This window comes from Bidens hawaiensis, unplaced genomic scaffold (assembly GCF_021521415.1).
Source record: "Bidens hawaiensis isolate Kalapana, Puna unplaced genomic scaffold, B.hawaiensis_p1.1 tig00004743_1, whole genome shotgun sequence".
Taxonomy (NCBI): domain Eukaryota; kingdom Viridiplantae; phylum Streptophyta; class Magnoliopsida; order Asterales; family Asteraceae; genus Bidens; species Bidens hawaiensis.
Window position 1 is genome coordinate 1295849 of NW_027491293.1, and position 25515 is coordinate 1321363.

General features: G+C 42.8%; 1 protein-coding gene and 1 pseudogene across 2 annotated transcripts; one reads left to right on the top strand and one right to left on the bottom strand.

The window, feature by feature from the left end:
* Window positions 1-4342: 4342 nt before the first annotated feature.
* LOC143627866 (uncharacterized) lies at window positions 4343-7427 on the top strand. Its single transcript, XM_077097585.1, has 4 exons — window positions 4343-5865; window positions 5948-6141; window positions 6231-6454; window positions 6547-7427. Exons 1-4 carry the CDS (start codon window positions 4347-4349, stop codon window positions 7223-7225), a joined length of 2616 nt encoding a protein of 871 aa, XP_076953700.1. The 5' UTR covers window positions 4343-4346; the 3' UTR covers window positions 7226-7427.
* Window positions 7428-7733: 306 nt separating this feature from the next.
* Window positions 7734-25279, bottom strand: LOC143627803 (receptor homology region, transmembrane domain- and RING domain-containing protein 2-like; annotated as a pseudogene). Its single transcript, XR_013152646.1, has 4 exons — window positions 25213-25279; window positions 10241-10465; window positions 9074-9470; window positions 7734-8303 (listed from the first exon to the last, which is right to left on the bottom strand). The product of XR_013152646.1 is annotated as a receptor homology region, transmembrane domain- and RING domain-containing protein 2-like (transcript).
* Between the last annotated feature and the right edge of the window lie 236 nt (window positions 25280-25515).

Genomic DNA, 25515 nt, shown 5'->3' on the forward strand with positions numbered 1-25515 from the left:
TTATATTAGTCTGAAATATTTTGAGCATCATATTATAATGATCATTTTTAACCCTAAGTTGAGTAGTGAGTTCTTTTGTTGATTATATATAATGATATTCCAATGACATCATAAATGTCTAATTCTAGTAAAAAATGGGTCGGGTTACAGGTCAAACATGTTTTGAGGCAAATGTGTTTGGATAGAAGGCAGGATGTTTTTTGTTCAAATCATAGTTATCAAAGCCGTTAGGCTCATTCAAGATGCATAAGCCTCGCTTGGGGCCTAGGCGCAAAAAAAAAAGCGAGGGCCTAAAAAAAAGACGAAATAATAAGAACAATAAAAAATATATATAATAGGTAAATAAAACTAGTATCACTCCCCATATATAGTAACGATTTAATACATTTAGCAATTAAAACCTCTAACCAGTACAAAAAAAAAAAAAAAAAAAAAAAACTAAGACCTACTAAAGTAATAATGTATAAATAAATATAGCTTAACTAGAATATACCAAACAAATAATATACAGAATCAAAAGTTATCGATAATGTTGGAGTAAATTACATTATTTGACCTTTTTTTGGTGATTCATATTAATCGGTTATTTCTTTTGTAAAAGAAATCAGAAAATAAAAAAACAAATCAAAAAAATCAGAACATCTTCTGGATATGCGCCTTCATCATTAAAAAGCAGAAAAACACTTCGTCTAAAAATTGTGCCTAGGCATGCGCTTTGATCACTTTAATAAGTATGAGTCAAATGAGTTCTGACAAAAACCATTTGGGTTAATGTCATTTTATAAAATAATAATATAATGGGACACGGGTGATGCCATATTGCCATGTATGAGGCATATTACATGTATATTTTCTTTAAACGGCAAACGAAAGCAAATATTAGTAGATCATTAAAACTAAAACAACAAACAATCCAAGTTGGCACAGTAACTCACTCGACTAGTGACTTACTAAAACATTAACTTTTGAAACTTTTCATTTAAATAATGTTTCAATCTCATCAACGTGCTCAAATCTCAATGGTATATTGCATGCGCTTTTTCATTATCGGACTGCAAATTCAAATCGTATTTATAATACATGGTTTTATAAAAACTATTTATCTATACATACTGATTACCGAAATTGTTATGACTTTTAGCAATTGCAATATCTGCTTTACCACCACCATAAGTTTTTTCGCACACCAAGGAAAGAAATGTATACTTTGATTGCAAACTGATTCTTTTGCAACCTCATAATAAGCTGAAATTTTAAAAACAGTAAATAGAATTTATTGACCCAAGTTTAGCAACAAATAGTTAATCAAGATTGAAAAAGTATTTTTAACTAAAAAAAATAATTACAAACTCGTCTAAGCTTATAAATTTCTGTTACATGTCCAAGTCTAGAACTTATGGTCCCACCACTGCTAGAATTGAACATTATTAGACAAAGTAAGAAAAAAAAAGTTAAAAATTCAAAATTTCAAGTTTATAATATGAATAAACGGGTATATATATGGTTTTAGGTAACCGGATTGAGTGTTTGGTGATCACATATCCACTTAAACCAGAATACTTATTCCGTAAGTGCCCAAGTATTTTTTTTTTGTTTACTATAAACGAGCACTATTAAATTATTTGTATATTTTAATTTAAACATTATAGTTGTTAAAAAATTATTTTGTCTTTATCACTGCTTTAGTTAAATATACATGTTTTTATGTACTGTTGAATTGTTGATCCTAAATAGTAAAACTTAATCGATAAGCAATAAATAACATTCTAAAAAACTCGTTTGACCAATTGAATACGCGTCTATTTCATGCTTATCTTATTATCTTTTTTTATTTTATTTTATTTTTATTATCTATCTAGCCCATCTCCAAACATAATAAAATAAGATCTATGTCATTATTAATTAATAAAATTCAAAGCCGCAAATCATTTTATCGATTAATTATTTAGTTTTCGATGACCCTTTCAATCTTAGTATTCTATAATAGCACATATATTTCTTTATGTTGATGTTTAGTATGAGATAGTGATGTGCATATATAACACTGATAATTTTTGTTTAATATGTAGTTAACCGGTCATTTTGATAAACAAATCATTATATACACACATTGAAAACTATTTGCAATGCAAAAATGGATGGACTCTATATACCATTATTCGTAAAAAAAACATATATGATTTATGCTAGTTTTATCATGCGTAGAAACACCAGCACTAAGCAAACGCTTATAACAGAAAATTTTAATTATCAATGATTACACAATTAAAGCATTCAAAAAGACAATAACACGTTAAGGACATAAACTTGACAAGTCAGAATCCACAATCATTGTAAAATAAATAGTCCGAAACAAGAAACTCAACTAAATTATTAGCATTCAAAGAATAAGATAAGTCGTTATCGTTAAGGTGTCTAGAGTATGTGTGATAATAGAAGGCGAGAATAAAACCTAGAGTTATTTGGTTATATCATCTTTGGTTTAACATAAAAGAGAACACGCATTTATGAATTATGATACATAAAGAAAGTGTGTTTTTTGTATGGGTGTATCATATGTATGCACATATGTATGTTTATATCTTCTCAGTATGAATCCTAAACAGAAGATCTCACCAAATACCCTAATATCGTTTTAGGTTAGTAACTAGTAACGTAAAAGATTTCAAATTAAAACACGATACCAATAGTTGCTTACATACGTCATTATTTACAAAGGTAACAAAAGGCAGAAATAAAAACATCACTCTATTCCTATTAATGCTTTCATTAATATAAAAAAAAAATAAAAACTCATGAGCTTAAAACAAAGTATAAAATATAAAAATAAACAACTAAATGCCATTATCTTCTAAAATCAACTATCGTAACAACACATAGCTATAACCAACAATAGAGCATATCATGAGTTCATACACCTATGTGAAATGGTAGTCGATCATTTGAGGAAAGAGGGAAGACGGTCATTCGTAAGAAGAAACTACAATTTAACATTCTATCCTGAATCCCTGGAGAATGGAGAGTCGATCCCTAAACTCAGGATTTACACCTTCAAACGCAAACAACCGTTTAACGAATCCTCAAATGCCAAATGAATTCAACGACTTGACATTCTACACTTCAAACAGGGAGTCATTATAATTTAACATCTTAACCCGGCTATTTGACTCATCCTCAAACGACCGTGGTCGTTTTAATGAAATTAGAATGAGGACGACATGTCACGTGTGTATCAAATCGTGAATTGTCAAATATTTGGAGTTTGGTTATTAACTAATAGAACAACTTCTTCATGTCCTATAGTCCCATATCGAAGTGTTCATAGTTGATACATTTAATAGTCGTATAACTGTAACCAACCCAGAAGTCGAAGAAGGCATGCGTTCCCATTATTATTAGTTATTACACCTTGAATGATAATAATAATAATAATAATAATAATAATAATAATAATTCAATTTGTTTGACATGTTACCTCAGCAATGCCAGACTCCACCTTTTCTCTGACAATATTGTTTCTACGGTGGACGCGTCTTCTTTGTTCCGCAGCTTCACCTTCTGGTTCTGGTTCTGGTTCTTGTGTCTCCGGAACTACAAAGTTAGGAGACGGTTGTATGTTGGATGGTTGAAAGCCGGATGGTTGTTGCGACCCCGAATAAAACATCGGTTGGTCCGGTGCCGACCATAAATCGTCGTAACTGTAATCTGATTCTAGGTTTGGGTACCAATTTCCAGCCATGTTTTTAAAAAAAGGTTTGGAATATGGGGTGATTTCGGGTTTTGGGTGTGGTATGTGATATTGGTTTTGGGTGTGGCATGTGAGAATGGTTTTGGGTGTGGATATATGTGATATATATTGTGATATATATAGAGGAAAAATTTTTTTTTTTTTTTATTCACATTTAAGCCAACGGCTCTTTCACCATTCCCCAAGCACCCTCACGCGCAACAGCTCCCGCGAGCCCCCTGGCGCCTGCATCGTTTTCCGCTCTCGCGCCCCTCTCGCGCCCCTATCGCGCCTCGGTGGTGTGGTGCTCGCGCCCCGGGGCGCGATCGTCTGGCCTCTTGCGCCCTTCCTAGCGCTCCACACCCCTCAGCCTTAGATCCTGTCCATACCCTTCATTCCAAAACACACCCATTTTTTCAAATTCAAACACACACCCACGTCATCATATTCTACAATTCTCTGTCGGAAACACATGGCACCCTCACACATTTCAATACCATATTCTTTTGCCGTTTAGTATTATTATTATTATCAGTACAGATGTTGATACGAGAATTAGGATTAGGGTTTTGTGGGGATTAACCGTTAATAATAGTAATAATAATAACAACTTACTTCAATGGGCTGTAGAGTTTCTAAAGTGGATGATCTGCCATTGGTGATACGTTGTAAAGAAAGAAAGAGATTGATTAGCTCGGCTGTGGGTTACCGGTACGATTTGTGTGCTTCACATCTCGCTTATTTTCATTCTATGAAAGATTTTGGGTATGTACTGTCTAGGTTTGTTGATGAACAGCTTGTAATACCTTCCCCTGTACTCACATTGCCCCCTGATGTTAATGTTAAGATTAGTGGGTCGGGCTCGGGATCATCGGATATTCATTCGATTGGCGGTGCTGGGAATCAGGATGATTCGGAATCCGAGTTGAGTGTGTCTTTAGATGGTCATATTCATATACATGATAATGATAATGATAAAGATAATAGTGGTTTTCGAAATGATAATAATCGACCGAATGACTATGATTTGAATGAACCTTATGTAATGAACCGAGGGCCGCCATGGGGACAGCCGCCTTATCTGCCTCCCTGGGGTGACCCGTATATGATCAACCCGTCTGCATTCCCGTATCAGCCACCTTGGGGACCAAACCAGACTAGTTGGGGTTGGGGTGAGGGTGACCCGTATGTGATGAACCCATCTGCGTCACAATATCCGCCTCCTTGGGTTCCATATCAGTCGAATTTTGATCCTGGATATAATGGGAATTCAAGTTCAAATTCAAATCGGTATGCTTTTTATATGAAAAAATCGGCTCCAGTTAGCCAAACTGTGATTCAACCGGAGGAAGCAAAGGGTTATCAAGAAACAGGTCCACCGCATTATGATCCGTATGTGAGTGCATATGGCTACGGGTTTTCTTATGGTGGGTCATCGTCAGGTCCACAAGAACCGGAGAAACCTAAAAGTCCACCGCCGCCTCCTCCACCAATGGAATCTGATTATTTTAACTTTTTTAACGCGTATGATAATGAGTACCCTGGGTATGGATATGGGTACGGGTATGAAACAACGGGTAGTAGTCCGGATACAGTTGAAGTGAGGGAAAGAGAGGGGATTCCTGATTTGGAAGAAGAAACAGAAACCGAGTCTCGCTATGAAGACGTTGAAAAGATGAAAACTTTTAGTAAAAAAAGAAATTTAGATAAAGGAAAAGAATATATTGAAGGTAGTTCAAGGAAGGAAAGTTTGAGTGGTACCGAGGGTAGTTTGGGGAAAGTACCATCAGGGAAAAGTGAAGGGACTGCAAATGCAGAACATGTTGAATCCACTTCAAATTCGATACATTCGGTTTACACTGAAGTAGATAAGCATAGCTCCGAAACAATTGTTTCGGAGGGCCATGAGGGTAAAAAGGGGGTAAGTTTTGATATGGATGAAGGGTCTATACATGAGTTAGAATCTTCAGTTATGAGTAGTTTGACCACAATATCGCCTCATGGTTCTCAGGATCTTCATGAGGTGGTAAACGAGATTAAAGATGAATTTGAGAGTGCATTTATTCACGGGAAAGAAGTCGCCTTGATGCTTGAAGCAGGGAAGTTGCCTTATCAATCTAAGTTTGCAGTTCTCAAGGGTAAAAATTAAAAATTAATTTTTTTTTCACCATAATAAGTTTTATAATTTATCGTTGGCCACTTATATATGTCACTTTGCAGTGATTTTATCCAAGATTATCTATCCATTAGCGCCTTCAGACCACTCAATACAATCTGTAAGATCATCTTCTCGAGTAACAAAACTAGCAGGGTCGTATAATGAGGATGCAAATCTGGATGTTAGGCGTATTAACCTTTCTTCAACTTTGGAGAAGCTATGCGTATGGGAGAAGAAATTATACAAGGAAGTAAAGGTAAGATCATCATCATCTTAATACGTCTTCGTTAATGTTTTAGATGTGTACTTAACAATTGATACATCAGGTGATTGGTCTGGTTTTAGGGTGAAGAGAAAGTGAGGATGATTTATGAGAAAATGGTAAAGAAACTGTATGAAATGGATGCTAAAGGAGCAGAATCTAGTAAGATTGATGCTGCAGAAGCTTCTAGAAGAAGACTGGAGACTAAACTTAATGTATCCATCAAAGCTATTGATGCCATATCTTGTGAGATACAAAAAGTGAGGGACAATGAACTGCAGCCTCAGCTCCGTGAGTTGATCAATGGGTACGAAAACCTTTTATTATGTTCATTTTTTATACTTGTAGTTGCAACATGAGTTCATGCATAAATGAATGTTTGCTTTATTGTGTTTACAGATTAATAAGAATGTGGCAATCGATGATAAAATGCCACCACAGGCAGTTTGAAGCTATAGTGGAGAGCAGGCGTCGGACGTCAAGGGCAAACACGAGTCTTGAAAGAGATTCAAGCTTGAGAACCACTCTCGAGCTTGAAACTGGGCTTTTAACGTGGGCTCGACATTTTAATAGCTGGATTAACGCACAGAAATCGTATGTTAGTTCCTTAAACGGGTGGTTACAGCAATGCATTGATGAAGAACTGGAAGTAACCATTTACGGTGAGATTCCTTATTCCCCGGGTCGTTTAGGAGCTCCACCAATTTTCATAGTATGCAACGACTGGCACCGGGAAATTAAAGGTGTTTCGCAAGAAAAGGTATTAAAAGCGATGCATAGTTTTGCTTTAAGTTTGAGGCAATTGGTGGAGAGACAAGACGAGATGCAACGACTTATGGTCAAAAAAGAGGATTTTGTGAGAAAGAGTCAAAACCATGGGTCAGATGACACGCACGGGTCAATGGTTCAGTCTGAAGACCGAGTGGGTCCGGATTATAATGAAGCTATGAAGTTAGTTCAGAACGGCGGTTCAAGTAGTTTACAAGGTGGTGTGACTCCAATATTCAAGGCTTTAGAGGTTTTTACTCGTGATGCTTTGAAAGCCCATGAGCGGGTAAGATTGGGACAATTAGGGTAGCATATCAGTTTACCAGACGGGTGCGACCAGATGGTATCTGTGAATTTTGATATGAGAGATTAGTGATCAACTGTGTCATATAATAGCAATTGTTAGCCATTTCTTTTCAGGCCTGCACTACTGAGAGGGTATTTTGTACATACAACGTTTGCTATTATTCATATTCTTTTCTTCTAAATATTTTTCATCTTTGTTCTAGTCTTTAGTTTATAATATGTTTGTTAAAAGTAATGTTTGGAGACCGAACAGACATCAGCGATCAAGCAAGATGAACTAGGGGTTTTGAGCCATTGGTCGCTGATTATTTTTTCTTTTCTGGCGTGAAACAAGAGCGAACTGTATAGACCCTTGTACGTGATACGTCAAAGATAATCCCGCAGTCTAATCTTTTACTAATTTTCTTATAAAATTCTTACCCTAACGCAAAGAATATTTAAAAAAAAAATCTTTAATTGTTATAAAAAAATAAAATAAAAACCACAATATTAAAAAATATACAGTATAACCCATCATAATCAACATTCTGGAAGGGAATGAGCTGAAGCATATGGAGAAAAAGTAGCAGCAGAATCACTATACCGCAATGCGTTTGGCCGCTGCTGACTAGACGACCCCATATAACCGAACGACCCAATTCTGGGACTTGGGTAATACGAAGACAAGTGTCGCGAATTCCGAGGTGACAAAGAAGGATATCCCAAAGAATTTGATAAAATCAAAGGAGAGCCCCGAGATCTATGCGACGAAGATGCCATGTTCCTAACATCTAACGAGCTTCTCGATGGAGTAATATTATAAGGCGATTGGTGTCGGCTTTGAAGAGTATATGCAGTACTTGAAACAGAATTAACGTTAGAAGGTGTACGCAATGGTTGACCTATTTGTATTGCCGAAGATGATGCCGCGTATGATGATGAATATGTTGAAGATAATATTGTTGATGAAGCCACGGATGAAAGTAATGGTGTCCGTTCCGAGGCTGGTGGCTCACCATTAGCGGTCTTCGCATCACGTTTACAAACAGGGCAAAATGTTCTCCAAGAAGTCAACCACGCATCCACACAGATTGAGTGAAATTCTGTCGATATTCAAATGTTAGTGACATGAAACACCAAATTATAATAATAATCGCTAAATATTATACATGTAAACACACCAAACATTCAGTGAACCGTTCGACTTCGTTTATGTTTGTTTATTTAAAATAAATGTAAGTATGTGCAGATTTTTTGTTCATTTAGCTAAACAAACGAACATGAGCACATGTCTCGTCGTTCATTCATGTTCGAGAACGCTCGTTCATTTACACTTATGTTCATCAGTTTATGTTAACTTTTTTGGCGCACTACAATTTAGTCTAGCTTTATGAAATTAAAATATCACCCGTTACAATTTAGTCTGATGTTTTCGTTTACTTTTAATTGGTAATTCCTCGGTTATGGTTGTTCATCTATGTTCAGTTATGTCCGTTTGTTTATACCATAAACAACCGAACATAAACGGACACAAACAAGAAAACCCCATTCATTTAATTGTTAATGTTCGATCGTTTGTTCAGTTAAAATTAAACGAACGAACAGGAGCATGTCCCATTTGTGTTCGTTTGGTCGTATACAGGTATATTAAATATGTAGATTTTTATTAGTCACTACTATATATTAGGGTTTAGTTGTCTTTAGCCTGTGGGCTCATTAGAGGTTTGTTTAGGGTTTCTGGTTTCTTATATATTCAGGAATCCCCTCCATTGTAATTACAACTTTAAGATATATTACTATTCAAATCTATTTTACAATAAAAATAATAATAATAATAATAATCCAAATAAAAAACGATGAAAAAACGACTTACTATGTCGGCATGGAAGAATTCTAAGTTTATCGCCGACATTATAATCTTCGAGGCAAATCGCACACGTGGCGGAAGTGGAATTGTCTTCTAAAACCGCGGTGAATTCGAGGCTTGGCATGGCTTTGACTAACCGACTACTCATCCCGTGAAACTCACGAACATGGGAAGACTGAGGGCCTTATTCTATGTCTACGAACAAAGAAACAAGTTGCCAACACAGCAGACATTGCCAGCAAGGATATAAAAGATATGGCCATGATTGACCATGCTGAGTTTTCAAAGCTCGGGATGATCCATAACTCCATCGAAGGTATGCCAGCGTACTTACTGAGTTTCAAGCCTGATGACTTTGAAATAAATACCGCATGTATCACTACGCCTGTTGAAGTCCCCGCCACTGCAAATTTAGAAAGTGTAGATTGTTAGACCATTTGAATATTGATTCAAATATACATCTTATGTCTTATATGAATTTGATACTCAAAAAAGTTAGAGGTGTCCATGAAACCGAAAAAACCGAACACCCCAAAAAAAACGACAGTCTGGTTTTGTGTTTTGGCAAAAAAAAAAGTTCGGTCTCAGTTTTGCATGTAACTAAAATCGGAAAAAAAACATAACCGAACCGAATTTATTACTTTTCATTATTAGTTTCGAGTAAATAACTTACAAGAATTTAATAAATATTGTAACTCATATACTTTATCCCAAATGTATAATAATCAATTAATTATTGAAGTAACAAAAAGATTTAGGTCCAAAAAATCTTTTCATATGGCTTAAAAATTTCAGTCCCAAATGACAAACCGGATAGACCAACTGAAAACCTATAACTGAAACCAAACAGTTTTCAAAAACTCAAAAACCAAGATTTTAGTTTTTGGTTTGGTTCGGGCCCAAAACTGACCAATGCACACCCCTAAAAAGAATCAATTAAAGTGGACTTCCATAAAAAACTTTTGAGTGAATTCAAGGACACATTTGTCATTTTACAACCCAAAATGGCAACAGTTAGGGGTGATTTTGGCCAGAGATAGCTTAAGTGAAACAAAATTGATCCTTGGTTGGTCTGCAATTCTGTTTACATTATCCCTAAAACTAATTGCATAAAGTATAAACCGATACACGTCATAACAGTAATAATAAAGGCAAATATATAAAGGGTCATACTTGCAACAAGATCACTATCATCATTGTTATAAACAATGGCTGCTTTAAACCCTGCAGATTGTGCTCTTTTAACTTTATCCTCAAAGCTACATCCTCCTCTAACTATTAACACAAAGGGTGGGTTTATGGTTTCTTCGCTCAACTCATTAGTCAACGGTTCACACGCATCCAATGGCTCAGCTTGAAACAATGTTCCGCATTCCCCGGACCCTTTCACAGGTGGAGCTGCAAAAATGTCGACAAATTACAACCCAAAAAAGAACATTGCCGCCACTATACAAACACCACTGACGTCTCACACGCGTTGTATGGTAGAGTGAAAAGTGGTCAAACCAAAAAGACTTGGCCACCACTATACAAACACCACTGATAACCAGCTACGTGTCATACGGGCCTGAAGAAACACTAAGTGACCCCGGGCAGATTACGGATAATCTGGGGGTTAAATAGATGTTTCCCACGAGAGTTAGTTCCGGCAAAGATGGTTATTCTTCAGATGACCTGCAAAACAGACACCGTGAGCTCGTCACTGAGAAAGGGGGGGTTCCTCCTTGTGACCACCCTCCGGCGTGAGAATCAGACTAGATTGCTCTGAATATAAGTGTATATTAAGAGAAATAGCTAGTGAAGATAAGATACAAGATAATGATACCGTTACAAGGTGTTGGAGTATTTATAGCCGAAGGTAGGTTTCCAAGCAGGTACAGCCAGCTGTATAATATTCCTTTTCTACCAACTGTGGGCTACGCACGTGCCATGCTGGTAGTTGGTGGGCAGGCAGCGGCTGATAGTGACATGGCCGGCTGTGTACTATTCCTTTTCCGCCGGCTGTGTACTATTCCTTTTCCACCAACTGCAGGCTATGTACGTGCCACGACAAGGGTTGGTGAGTAGGCAGCGGCTGATAGTGACATTTTGTACTAGAGCGTGCTCCTCGTACTGTTGTCTGTGAGCTGTCACCCTGTGATTGGTTCATGGGCTGCTTTGGTCAGATCTTGTCTATTTTGTCCATACCTTGGCAGGTATAGTACAAAAGATCTTCCAGAAGCGTACGGACTGGCTCATTTGGGCGGGAGTATTCCCGCCTTGCTCATTCCTTCAGGTGACACTGAATTATTGAGAGTTAGTGCCTTGTGCGTGTAGCCTTGCTATTAGTGCGGGTAGCCTTCCCTGATGGCTTGTATCCGCAACTGCGGGAACAGGCGGGGTACTTCACCATTGGGAGGCTTTTCTTGCGGGAACAGCTGGCGTACTGCGCGTAAGGTCTTCATCTCTGAGCATGGTTGGTCCTGCGGAACCAGTTGGTCCTTGCGCAGACGTCCCTCTTCAAGGTGAGTCTTGCGGGTCCAACTGGGCTCTGCTGGGACCTACCTCTTCAAGTCCCCCTAGTCCAATGTTCTTCTCATGAATTGTTAATAAGTGAGGTGAACTTTTGGACTTAAGCAAGGGGTTTTGAAAAGGGTTTTTAGTTTTATGGTTTTCCGTGGGGATTCTTCCCGCGGTTTTCCTAATGTCACGCAGAATTTCCCACTTTTCTGCTTGATCTTTGGGTATGATGCGGGTAGGTGTGTAACCTCCTCGCAAGTCAGGAGCGTTGAGGTTCAGTTGTATAGGTTCTCCACGAGGTTTTGGTAGTTTGACATAGTGATCAATTATGTTTAAACAACCAATTCCATCTTGGAGCATCAAACAATCTAGTTCTCAATGTTCCCGCTATGCGGGGATGTTATATCCCTTTCCACAAGCATGGCCCAGAAGATCCTTCTTGGTTTCAATTCCCTGCGAGTGCTAAGTATGTGAAGGGTTTCGCCTTGACACTGTACCCGCACTCGTCTTATAGTTACTTTACTTCCAAGGTATTCTTGGCTTCAATTCCTTGCGGGTGCTAAGTATGTGAAGGGTTTTGCCTTGACACTGTACCCGCACCCGTCTTATAGTTACTTGGTTGCCAAGGTAAGGGGGGTGTATTCCCTCTTATTTTTGAATCTTTTTGAAATTCGAAGAGTTGGTGAAAGGATAAGAACAGTCCAAACTGTTGAAGGGACGTTAGCGTCGTCCGACGGTTTCTTCTTACAGTTTCAGGACGTGCAGGAAGTTATGGTGACGTGACGGTATATGGTCATTCCAGACGCTTTTTTAGGCGCGTGGGCGCGAATTTTACGGCACGCGTCCTTTCAACAGCTGTTGCCAGCTTGCTCTTTCCACGTGTCATAGTTTCATTGCACCTGCGCTCTCTCTTTCCTCCGCATTAAATTCATCGCATTCATTGCGATGAGTATATAAAGGGGGAGAGGGTGCATCTTAATCCACACCTTTACTTCACTCTTCTTCTAAACGATTTCCGGCGAATACTCTAACTTTTCCGTCGAGCATTCTCCTGAAATCGTTCTTTACATCTAAAACATGTCTTCTACTCATGATCCAGAAGTCACCGCCGAAGAGTCCGACGTGTATATCGAGAACCCATCGTCCACTTCTGACAAGGACGATAAGAGTACTGCTGGCGAGTGCCAGTGTGCTCTTCCCGTCGACCTCTATCAGTACATCGTCAGGAAGTTCATGCTCGAGCCTTTCGAGCCTGAGTTTCCTGCGTCTCATCAGACGGTGTACGATGCCCCCAAAGGCAAGATAGGGGTATATGCTGCATTCTTCGTCTATGGGAATCTCAGGTTCCCATTGACGAAGTTTGTATACCGTGTTTTGGAGAGACACGGTGTGCACCTGACGGAGGTACACCCAATGGCGATCGCCAAGATCCGCCATTTTGAATGGGTGTGCCTCATTCTTGGTGTGGAGCCCCATGTCGACCGCCTGATGACCTTATATTCCTTGAGGTGCATCCAAGGCTGGTACACCTTGGTCACCCGGATCAAGGGTTTGAAGATCTGTGCTACCGAGCGCAGTCTTCGGTCTTGGAAGCGGGAGTTCTTCTACATCTCTGCCCGTGTCGTCCCTATTGCGATGACATTCAAGAACGGGAGAGCACTCCCCAGCCTTCACGCCTCCAACTACCAGGAGGCGGAATGGTTTTCCAAGATCTCCCGGATCCAGACTCCGGTTTATCGCTTTGCGGAGTCTGGGATGGTGATGCTTGGGATGAGCCGGGTATGGAAGGATGCTGGGGCAGAGGCGCCACAAATTCCCATCATTCTTGAATACGGTTCGAATTCTATTCCCTATGGTATGCTCCATCTCTTTTTGCTGATTTAGGGTTTTTCTTCTAACTGCTTCTGTTTATTTACAGAGGGGAACAATTTGCAGTCGCTTCTGCAACCGCGTGAGAGCGCTGGTCCCGCTCGGTTGGGTACTCGTGCTCTCGACGAGAACGAGTTGCCCATCTTGGAGCAAACGGCGGATCGGTTTGTGGAGGTCTACCCGCCAGGCCACGAAATTCTGAGCGCCACGCGGCCAGGTAAGGGTTTCATTAACACTCGCCCTCTTCATGCTCAAACCTCTGCTGATGAGGAATCCGCAGACGGTCCTTTCTTCGTGAGGAAGAAGAAAGCTGCCGGCGTGAAGGGCAAGGCGAAGGTTGCCTCCACTGCCGATCAGGGGAACCGGTCTGACTCGGAAACCGAAAGTGAGGAGGCGGCGGGGAACCCTGGTAGTGGTGAGACAACTGTCTCGGAGGTTGAGACAGCTGCCACCTCCGCGCGACCAAGTTCTACGACGGTGACTGGCGTGAAGAGGCCAGTTCTATCGGGTTCGTCCCCGCCTGTTCGCACCTTCAAGCTCAAGAGGACTCGTAAGTATAAACTTCATTTACCTTAACTGCATATCTTTCCGCCATTATACTTATATATCTTGTCTTCGTGCAGGCGTGGATGCTACCGCATTCCAGAGTGGAGCGGGGAGGAGCGTTTCTGGACTCATGACGGTAGGTTTGGTCAACCTACCCGAGGCGATGACCCAGGCGGCTACGCCTGTTTGCAGTATTGGTTCAGTTGCTCATCCCGTTGAGGCAACTGTTCCAACTGTAACATCATCCCCGCCGGCTGTCAGTGCCATCTTCACGGAATCCGTCACTGAGCCGGCGGTGGTTTCTTCTGCGGGTTCTTCCGCGGCGACTGCCACGGTTGTGAGTTCACCTCCGTTGGTTTCTACCGCGGCGGCCTCCACCATGCCTCCTCCGGCGCCGGCGACCGCGGCCGGTCCTTCAGGTATGTTCGGGGTTGGGGCGTCTAGCCAATCTTTGCCTCCTTCCCGTCTCCTTGACCTTTTGGATGGATATCCCTTAGGTTAGGTGATGGGTTTGGTGGCTATCGGCCTGTTGTCGACCCTACAGGTGCGTGGGGTTATCTTGGCCTTATATCTGTAAGGCCCCGTTACCGGTAGCCCTACTTTAGCGTCGGATTTACTCATAAACGCAGTTCGTACAAATCAGAGTTCATTAAAACTTTCGCGGAATATAAAAACTTTCATAAAACATTTCATAACAAAATACGTCTTGTCTTAAAACATCATTTTGTCTTTCAAAATAATTGAAACATTTAACTTAAACGTCTTGAGTCTTCCGATGCCAGCCTCTTATTCAGTGCCACGTGTCTCCTCAAGCGAGCTGCCTCATCCTACTCACCTGCGTGCATACTAAAAGTCAGCTACGCTGAGTGAGTTCTAGTTAATCGGACGCCACACAATACATACACATACATACATATCCGAAGATACATATCCATACTTAACTAATTACCCTTCTGTTCTACATACATACTTACTACCATACATACATACATATCTACAATCACTAACCTCAGTCTACCGAGAGTACGTTCATAGTCCGCCGTCTATACCTGTACTCACAATCGTGAACACGTAAAAGGTCCGCAGTCCTTACCTATGTTCACCATTCATGGTACGTACAAGGTCCGCGGTCCTTCCCTATACCATCATACATCCACATCACGTACAAGGTCCACGGTCCTTCCCTATGTTGCAACCTAATTCATAGCACGTACGAGGTCCGCAGTCCTCCCCTATGCTAAAGCACGTATAAGGTCCACAGTCCTTTCCTGTGCTGACGCCTATCTATATTACGTAAGGTCCGCAGTCCTTATCTACGTTACGTATAAGGTCCGCAGTCCTTATCTACGTTGGCGTCTACCTCCTATAACACGTATAAGGCCCACCGTCCCTATCTACGTTTACATCTATCATCTACATCACGTATAAGGCTCGCAGTCCTTAACTACGCCATCACCTGCCAAGTCTATGTCCAACAGAAGTTAGAGGGATTTGCCATCCTAACTTACTATGTCGAACGTAGAACTCACATACCATTCGTGTACCTGTATACACATACTTCACATATACAATAATTACATTATAGCATAAGAACACTCTAGGCGTTCTTTGCATCCTTCATTTAACAACCATACCCCTTGTCGTTACGTGCAATATCCGAAGATCGTTCACGCCCCGACAAGTATTCATTTGTAATATTCATACATCTTCGATATATAATATTCGTACCTTTATTTTTAACCTGACAGTACGCGCAATATCCGAAGATCGTTCGCGTACCGGCAAGCAATCATTCATATCCATCACATATATCACAATGGCATACACTTATCACTTAGGATAAATGTATTAACAACACATCGAGTATGCACACAGCCCCGAAAACATAACAAGGAATGGGGCTAGAAACTCACCTGAACTCTGCTTCTTCCTCTGATAGTTGTAAATCCCTTCTTTAACTGTGCTCGGCTGATTGTATAAGTTACACGTATCAATACTCGCCTGATCTAATCTGGTGGCCTAGTATTAGCTTACTTTTGCTTATCGTTTTAATCTATTCTCTAATCGAACTTGACTTTAGGCGAAGTTAAACCTTAGGCGAACTTAGCTTTAGGCGAAGTTGTCATCAGGCGAACTTGGCTTTAGGCGAAGTTGTCATCAGGCGAACTTGGCTTTAGGCGAAGTTGTCATCAGGCGAACTTGGCTTTAGGCGAAGTTGTCATCAGGCGAACTTAGCTTGCAGGCGAAGTTCATCAGGCGAACTTAGCTTGCAGGCGAAGTTGTCGTCTGCAGCTACTGTTCGTTCTTAAATCCCTTAATCACTTTCGTTTCTTAACCAAATAACTCGATTTAGGTACCCACGGGATCGTCTGACCAGCGCCTACAAACCCCAACCATCAAATCGACCTAACATCGATGTTTAAAGGGTGCGATTTAGGCATATAGGTTACGGGTTCTTTTTATCAATCGATTAACCCATCAAATCATAACCATTTTCAGTAAGATTAGCTTTGTTGGATTCGTTTTTACCATACAAACTCAGATCTATCATTTCTCAAATCAACCCGAACCTACACGAACGATTTCTAACTATAAACGTACCTTGAACGAGTCGAACTACGAACACGGAAGCCTTGATGTTGTTTTGGTCCGTCACAACGTTCCAGCACCAACAAGCTCGGGTTTTCGCCTTCGGATCTTGGTTCGGGTCGTGTGTGTTTTGGGTGTGTGTGTATGGAATATGTGAGAATGAGGATTAAATGGTGGTTAATGGTATTTATATTTAGGGATCATGGGCTTAAGCCCATGGACTCTCCTTCCTTCTTTCATAACCCAAGTCCATAACCCATATCCATTACCCAACACTAGCCCGACCCATACCAACTCCTACTCTATTTATTTATTTCCCGATAACCCGAGTAAACTTTCCCTCTATTATTAAGTAATATAATTAATATCATTTTGGAAATTTCGGGATGTTACAATATCCCTTTTATCATTTTTTCTTCTCTAACTGTTTTTTGTTTTATTGCAGTTCGTGATTCCAACGAGGTGTACGCTCCTCGGTGGAGTATCCGCCGGGGAACGACCCTCCGGACTGCTGCGGATTGCGTCGAATGGGCGCGTCACGCCGCCCCAAGTGGTGCGTTGGGGGAGGCAATGGCTAGCTACCAGGAGGGTAGGCTAACCAATGAGCTTAGAATTCTCCTTGCCCGGATGCAGCCGCGCGTCGAGCTGCTTTGTCGTGAAAACGACAAGTTAAAGACGGCGCGTAGCCTGGAAGTGGCTCAGGCGCGGGCTATCCGGGAGGAGAATAAGAGGCTCGCCGTCGTTGCTGCGGAAAAGGAGAAGGCCTTCAAGGCCCTCGAGGTTGAAGTTCAGGCCCGGCTGGAGGCCCGTCCCAAGGCTACCCAAGCTGTTAACGAACAGCTTCGGTTGGCTAAGGAAACTGCACGGAACGCAACTGAGAGGGCCACCAAGGCTGAAGCTGTTGCTGAGCCTCTACGCACCGAGAATGAGGAACTTAAAGCCAAACTCGAGAGGCTCCAGCAGGCTCATGATGCCTTGGCCATGGAAGACGCCAAGAAGCTCCAAGAGATCTTGGACCAGAGGGGCATGCTTGACCACACTGAGCGTAAGCTGAAGGGCGTTGAAGAGGCTGCAGCTAAAGATGTGTTGCTTGCCAACCTTACTAAAAACGAAGCCGAACGCGCCCGTGATGAAGCTCAAGCTGCCCTCCGGGAGGCTCTGGTTACCAAGGAATGGCTTCTACGAGAAGCGTTGTCGCAGGTATGTGCAGTTTCATAACTTCTTTACGCTTTTCCTTACACTTAGAAGAGTTTTTGATATACTTCTGTTTTGTAGGTTGTGCATCGGGTTCTTACGAACACATCTTATGACGATGCCATGAGCGCAGCCCTCAACGCTTCTCATGAGGATGGGGAAAAAGCTGGCTTCATGCTTGGTCTAGGGTTTGTTGAGAAGGGCATCCCGCCTTCCAACTTCCCTCTATATGACGTAGATACTGAAGCTGCTTATGACCAAGCAGTGAACCAGTATGCTGCTTTCCCGCATCCGGTGGTGGAGAAGGTGAACGAGATTACTGCTGCTGATGATGGGCTAGCTATTCTCAAGGCTTTCCTTGAACCGCCACACTCTACTGATGGTGCGGGTTCAAGTGGGAGTGGTCCTGAAGCTTGAGCCTTTAGATCCCTCTCCACCGTTGGAATAGATTTTTATTTTTGTATAGATTTATATTCTTGTATGCGGGTATGTGCCCGGCCATTCTAGTAATACTTAAATTTTTATGGAATATAAATCTTTTGTTAATGCCTTGCTATGTAAACCTTATATGTTTTGCTCATGCATATTCTAGTTTAACTTAGGAATTTCTTAAGTACTTTGGATAAGTTAACCTTTCAACGTGGCAGATAGGTTAAAGTTTTGCTTCCTCTTTCGTGATTGTGCGGGTAAGATCGTCACTTTCACTTAGTAGGATGGCTAAACTTTACCTATATCTGACCTGTGTGGAGGTTTTCCTCATCTTTTCCTTAGAAATTTTCTAAGTGTTTTGAATAAGTTAACCTTTCAACGCGCGGTTGTCAATAGGTTAATGTTCAGTTTCCTCTATCATGATTGTGCGGGTAAGACCGTCACTTTCATTTAGTGGGATGACCAAACTTCACCTATAACTGACCTGCGTGAAGGTTTTCCTCATCTTTTCCGTAGAATTTTTTTCCGTTTTTTGTGTTTATGCGGGTTTTGCCACCTTCCACACGCAACGACTTACTTCTTCCCATATTTATGCGGTGAATACCGGCATATCAGTGTTGGAAGTTCATAAGTATAAAGGTAAGGCTATTAACACAATGTGATAAAGGAGAATCATTTCCATTAGAAGTGGCTCTAGGCCTTTTCTTTACAAGTTTGGAATTGATCTACATGTAACATTTGCGTAATTGAGCTCCATTCCATGTTCTTGGGATGGGAGTGCCATAGAGCCTTTCGAGCCGGTATGCGCCCTTTCCCAAAACTTCTTTGATAATGTATGGTCCTTTCCAGACCGGGGCCAGCTTTCCTGGGCGCTCTTGGTTCGAAGCCTCGTTGTTACGCAATATGTAGTCTCCTACATTGAAGTTGAAGAGTTTTACCCGCGTGTTGTAGTATTTTTGCATTTGTCGCTTGTAGTTTTCTTCACGCGCTCCGGCTAAGTCTCTGCGTTCCTCGGTTAACATAAGGTCTAACCGTCTTTCCGCATCATTGTCTTCTGGCTGAATCAAGACCCTTGGTGAGGGTAAACCAATTTCGACCGGGACCATGGCTTCAGTACCATAAGTGAGGCTGAACGGGGTTTCTCCCGTACTGACCTTTTTCAGCGTTCTGTTTGCCCAAAGGACGTGTGGAACTTCGTCCACCCAGCCGGATCTGTGTTCCAAGAGTCTTTTCTTTATGCCGTCGACGATGCTCTTATTTGCTCTTTCCACCTCACCATTACCCTGCGGGTGCGCCACTGAGGTAAAGGTGTGGGTAGTTCTTCCAGCCACTTTTGTAGCTTCTTGTCAGCAAAGTTGGTGCCGTTATCACTCACCAAAGTCTGTGGAAGTCCAAAACGACAAATAATAAATTCCCAAATAAATTTTTTAATATGTTTTGCGGTTGTTTGGGCTAAGGGTTTTGCTTCTATCCACTTGGTGAAGTAGTCGATGGCTACCACTAGAAACTGAACGTTTCCTGCTGCTGTGGGAAATGGGCCTGTCACGTCGATGGCCCACTTCTGAAATGGCCATGAAGAGGTGACTGGAACAAGTTCATTCTTCGGGCGATGCGTGTTGGGTGCGTAGAGTTGGCAAGCCCTACACTTTCTGATGTATGCCAGCGCATCCGTATGCATCCCCGGCCAAAAGTATCCCGCGTTGTTTAGCTTAGCTACAACAGCGCGTGGACCTGCGTGTAATCCACAGATGCCCTCGTGCACTTCCCTTAGGAGGTTACCAGCATCTTGGTTGTCTACGCATCTTAGGAGTGAGCCAAGAAAGTTACGTCTGTAAAGGATGTCATCGATGAGTTGATAGTTCAGTGCTTTACAACGTATTTTTCTTGCCTGTGTTTTTTACTCTGGTAGTATACCCGCCGCAAGGTAATTTATTATTGGTGTCATCCATGTTTCTGTGCCGGTTTGGATGACACAGATTTCCTTGTGCGGGACTGATGGTGCTCCAAGGAGTTCAATGCGGATGTCCTTTCCCAAGTGGGTGAAGGCTAATGACGCAAGCTTGCTTAACGCATCCGCAGATTTGTTTTCGCTACGCTTGACGTGTATGACTTTACAATCGTTAAAATCGCGCATAAGGGTTTTTGCTTGTGCGAGGTACAGGGCCATTGTGTCGTTCACGGTCGTGTACGTCCTGTTTATTTGGTTGGCTACTAACATGGAATCCACGTGGGCTTCCAAGTTCTTCACTCCCATCTTACGCGCAATTCTCAGCCCGGCCAAGAATGCTTCATACTCCGCTTCGTTATTCGTACTTGGAAAATCCAGTCGAATAGCGTAAGTGTATTCTTGGCCTGCTGGGTTGGTTAGTTTCAACCCTGCGCCTGAACCCTCGTTGCTGGTTGCTCCATCAGTGTAGAGTCGCCAGACATCATCGATGTCCTGTGCTGGGGAGGGTTGAGCCTCCTCCTGGCACTCTTTCTCCCGCGAAGCGGGGACTTCCGCAATAAGTCGGCCAAGACCTGGCCTTTTATGGCTGGTCTCGGCTTGTACTTTATCGCGTATTCTCCCAATTCTATTGCCCATTTGGCTAGGCGTCCCGACAATTCGGGTTTGCCCAGAACGTTTGCAAGTTTGAAGTTGGTGAGAACGGTGATTGGGTGACCTCGGAAATATCGTCTTAGCCTGCGTGAAGCCAGTACAAGTGTTAGGACTAATTTTTCCAGGGTAGAGTACCGGGTTTCTACGTCTGTTAGGACGCGGCTAACATAGTAGATTGGCATCTGGATGCCTTTTCGCTCTACTAGCAGGACTGCCCCGGTTGCTCTATCTGTGGCGGAGAGGTATAAGATTAATTCCTCCCCCGCTTCTGGTGCTGTGAGCGTTGGGAGTTCGATCAAGCGTGACCGAATTTCCTGAAAAGCTGCTTCCGCTTCTGGTGTCCAGCGGAAGTGCGTTTTCTTTAAACAGTTTCTCAATGTGGACACGAATGGGAACGACCTATCCGCATGGTTTGCCAAAAAGCGGTTAAGTGCAACTAGTCGTCCATTCAGTGTCTGAGCTTGCTTGATGGTAGTAGGTGATTCCATTTTGATAATGGCTTCGACCTTTTCAGGGTTCGCTCTGAAGCCATCTTTAGTAACGATGACTCCTAAGAACTTCCCTTCTTCCATCCCAAAGGAACACTTGCTCGGATTGAGCTTCATGTTTATCTTTCTGAGTGTGTTGAAAGTTTCTTCGATGTCTTTCAACATCGCTTCTGGCTTAGGGCTTTTGACGACCAAGTCATCCATGTAGACTTCCAAGTTCCTCCCAATTTGGGCATGAAACTCTTTGTCCATCAGGCGTTTGTATGTGGACCCTGCATTCTTAAGTCCGAATGGCATCATTTGATAACAAAATGTGCCATCGGGCGTCCGAAATGCGGTTTTGTCCTGGTCGTCTATGGCCATGTGGATTTGATGGTACCCCTTATACGCATCAAGGAAGCATTTAAGGCGAAACGGTGCTAACGAATCTACCTTAAGATCAATTTCGGGTAACGGATAACAATCTTTGGGTGCCATCCCGTCTCTCCCGAATAGAATGTCGTATGTGTGGTGTGGCTTCCTCATCACGACGAAGTCCACGTCTTTTGTGCGGGAGTGTTTCCCGTCCGTGAGAATGACGGGGAAAGATAGGATACCCAGGGGGGTGTTCGTGCTGCCGTCGAACCCTTCCATCGAGGCGTAGACCGTTTCCAGGCGTTCCTTGTCTTCGTCGTCTAGCTTGTCGAAGAACTGCCTGTACATAACCGTTGACGAGGCGCCGTTGTCAGCAAGAGTGTGGGAAGTGATGTAGTGCCCCAGCTGGCTTTTGATGACGATTGGGCCTTCTTTGCTGGGTCCTCCTGGCACTCGCGGGAAGCGCACCTCAGCTTCCTTCCACGCGCATGGTTCTGTCATTCGTCTTTTTCTTCCTCTGATGTTACTATGAACCATGTGGATGCTGATGTCAATAGGTTTTCGTCCGTTGCCTTTGTATCGGTCATCATTCCTCTCTCCATTCTTGATTGATGCCACAAGGTGTGTAAGTCTTCCATCCTTGACGAATGTTTCAACAATATCCTTCAAGAATGTACACTCCTCAGTGTTGTGACCCTTTGTCCCGTGGAAGTCACAGGATTTGCTCTGATCCGCATTAGGTCGCTGCCGGATCATTGGAGCTTTTGGCCATGGGAGTTTTTCGGTGGCAAATATCTCCGTGACGCTTTTGGTGAGTGGCGTCCACCGGTGTTTTCGGCTTGATGGGTGCGTGTTATCCCTTCCGCCTACTAGAGGGCGAGAGCTGGATGAGGTGTCAAAGTTTACCCTTGACTGCCAAATACCTAGCTTCCTCTTTTCGTTTTGCCGGGCGGTCCGAACGTTGTTTTCTCTAGTCCTCTGCGTGTAGAGGTGTGTATTCTGGGGAACATCCCTACCCAGTTGCTTCTCCGTTTCGGCAAAGCGCTTGGCCGCCGTCATGATGGCATCCCATGTGGATGGCATGCCGTCCTTACCCGTCAACGTGCGGATAAGCTCTGGGTATTCGGCGCCCTAAATGAAAGCGGCGCGAACAAGATCTTCGCTTATTGTGCCCAGACTCAGCTTTTTCGAGTTGAAGCGAGTGATGAAGTCTAGTAAGGATTCATCCTCCTCTCTAACGCAGTTGAGGATCGTCCACTGCTCTTCAGTATATTTCCTCTGTTGACTGAAGTGTTGGCTGAACTTGTGTTGAAAGTCCGTCCAATCATAGATGTGATGGACCGGTAAACGATCAAACCATGCCCTGGCCGCTCCAACCAGCGTCATCTGGAACATATAACACCACGTGGGTTCCGTCCAGTTGCTGACGGTTGCCCCCGCTATGAATCTGTTCAAGTGATCGTCTGGGTCGGATATACCATCATAAGTGCCGATGTTGGACATCTGTTTGGCACTCTTCGGGGCGATTGCTTCCGCAATGTCCCTTGCAAATTTGGACGTTCCCGCATTTGCAACAGTTGGTCTAAAGGTTTTGGAGAAGTCACGTGGGTTTCCCCCCGCGTTCCTTTGTTTAAAGGTTTCTCCAAAATTCCTTCTTGGTTGGAAGTCCGTTTCCTTGCGCTTCCCTTTCGCCCTATGGCGAGGGTTTGCGTCACTGTCGGACTCCTCCCAATCATCGTCCACCACTCATTGCTCATGTTGAGCTGTTGTCGAGTGCTTCCGAATTCGTCAGCCTGCTGGAGTGAACGTAAGCGTTCATCCAACTCAGCTTGGAATTCCTTCTGACGTGCTTCCGCCCACGCTTTAACTTGATCAAGTGTTTGGCGGGGGAGCCTCGTTTGTTGTCTTTCCACCTGGGTATCAATGAATCCCAGGGGATGATTATTTACTGCACTTGCCCCGGCTTGGGTAACCGGGGTAGTTTTCGTAAAATTTGTGTACTCGCCGGTGTTCCCCCCAGTAGCTGGGGTTGTGGTTACCGGGGCTTCTTGGTCACTCGCTAGCCTTGGCACCGGAGTAACCTTAACTATCTTTCCAGAGGTTTTGAAAAAACTGAGAAAATTAGTTCTAGCTTTTATGCACGGATGGCGCCAATGAAGAAACACTAAGTGACCCCGGGCAGATTACGGATAATCTGGGGGTTAAATAGATGTTTCCCACGAGGGTTAGTTCCGGCAAAGATGGTTATTCTTCAGATGACCTGCAAAACAGACACCGTGAGCTCGTCACTGAGAAAGGGGGGGTTCCTCCTTGTGACCACCCTCCGGCGTGAGAATCAGACTAGATTGCTCTGAATATAAGTGTATATTAAGAGAAATAGCTAGTGAAGATAAGATACAAGATAATGATACCGTTCCAAGGTGTTGGAGTATTTATAGCCGAATGTAGGTTTCCAAGCAGGTACAGCCAGCTGTATAATATTCCTTTTCTACCAACTGTGGGCTACGCACGTGCCATGCTGGTAGTTGGTGGGTAGGCAGCGGCTGATAGTGACATGGCCGGCTGTGTACTATTCCTTTTCCGCCGGCTGTGTACTATTCCTTTTCCGCCGGCTGTGTACTATTCCTTTTCCACCAACTGCAGGCTATGTACGTGCCACGACAAGGGTTGGTGAGTAGGCAGCGGCTGATAGTGACATTTTGTACTAGAGCGTGCTCCTCGTACTGTTGTCGGTGAGCTGTCACCCTGTGATTGGTTCATGGGCTGCTTTGGTCAGATCTTGTCTATTTTGTCCATACCTTGGCAGGTATAGTACAAAAGATCTTCCAGAAGCGTACGGACTGGCTCATTTGGACGGGAGTATTCCCGCCTTGCTCATTCCTTCAGGTGACACTGAATTATTGAGAGTAGTGCCTTGTGCGTGTAGCCTTGCTATTAGTGCGGGTAGCCTTCCTGATGGCTTGTATCCGCAACTGCGGGAACAGGCGGGGTACTTCACCATTGGGAGGCTTTTCCTGCGGGAACAGCTGGCGTACTACGCGTAAGGTCTTCATCTCTGAGCATGGTTGGTCCTGCGGAACCAGTTGGTCCTTGCGCAGACGTCCCTCTTCAAGGTGAGTCTTGCGGGTCCAACTGGGCTCTGCTGGGACCTACCTCTTCAGGGCCATATGGCTGTACGATAAAGCAAAAAATGGTCAAACGGGCCGTTTTGATAGTCATATGGGCCTTATGATAGGGCGAAAATGATCATATGGGAGCCACATCATACGGTAGGAAAGACGCGTTTGACTAATAAAGAAATGAATTATGTGTTTGACTGACAAAGAAATAACTAATGTAACCACTAACAGTACAAATTTTTCGGCCTATCATATCGCCCGTTGGATGTGACATATTAGACCCCATACGACCCGTATGAACTATGAAGTAAAACGGGCCGTATGAACCTGTGTGTACTGTAACAGGTTTAAAGATTCAAACAAAGACAGCAAGCATCTATCTATCTATCTATCTATCTATCTAAGTGTATAAAGCTGGTGTTTTTAAGTAAGCAAGCAAATAAAATAAAAGAAACTGACCAAAACTAGCTTCGATGTCATCGAAAGATAAAGTGAAATTATTCCCCATCAAGACAACATTAGCCATCGAAGCCTTCAAGCATAGAAAGCAGCAGCAAAAGATCCAAAGTTTCAGCAACATGGTATGGTATAGGAATCAAGAAACAGTAACTAGTAATATAAAGATCCGATTGGGTTGTGGGAAAGGTAGGGGTTAAAGTGGGATGGAAACATCAGCTTCCATCCTCTGATTACACTAGTCAACCATCTTTGACCTTTAATTTAAGGCTTTCTTTTCCAAATAAAGAGTGATGATGATTGGCG

What these genes read in the sequence shown, in the direction of transcription:
- LOC143627866 (XM_077097585.1), top strand. Translation starts at nt 4,347, where the DNA reads ATGGGCTGTAGAGTTTCTAAAGTGGATGATCTGCCATTGGTGATACGT. An exon ending in TAAGTTTGCAGTTCTCAAGG is followed by an intron (nt 5,866 to 5,947) that starts GTAAAAATTAAA and finishes GTCACTTTGCAG; the next exon opens with TGATTTTATCCAAGATTATC. An exon ending in AATTATACAAGGAAGTAAAG is followed by an intron (nt 6,142 to 6,230) that starts GTAAGATCATCA and finishes GTCTGGTTTTAG; the next exon opens with GGTGAAGAGAAAGTGAGGAT.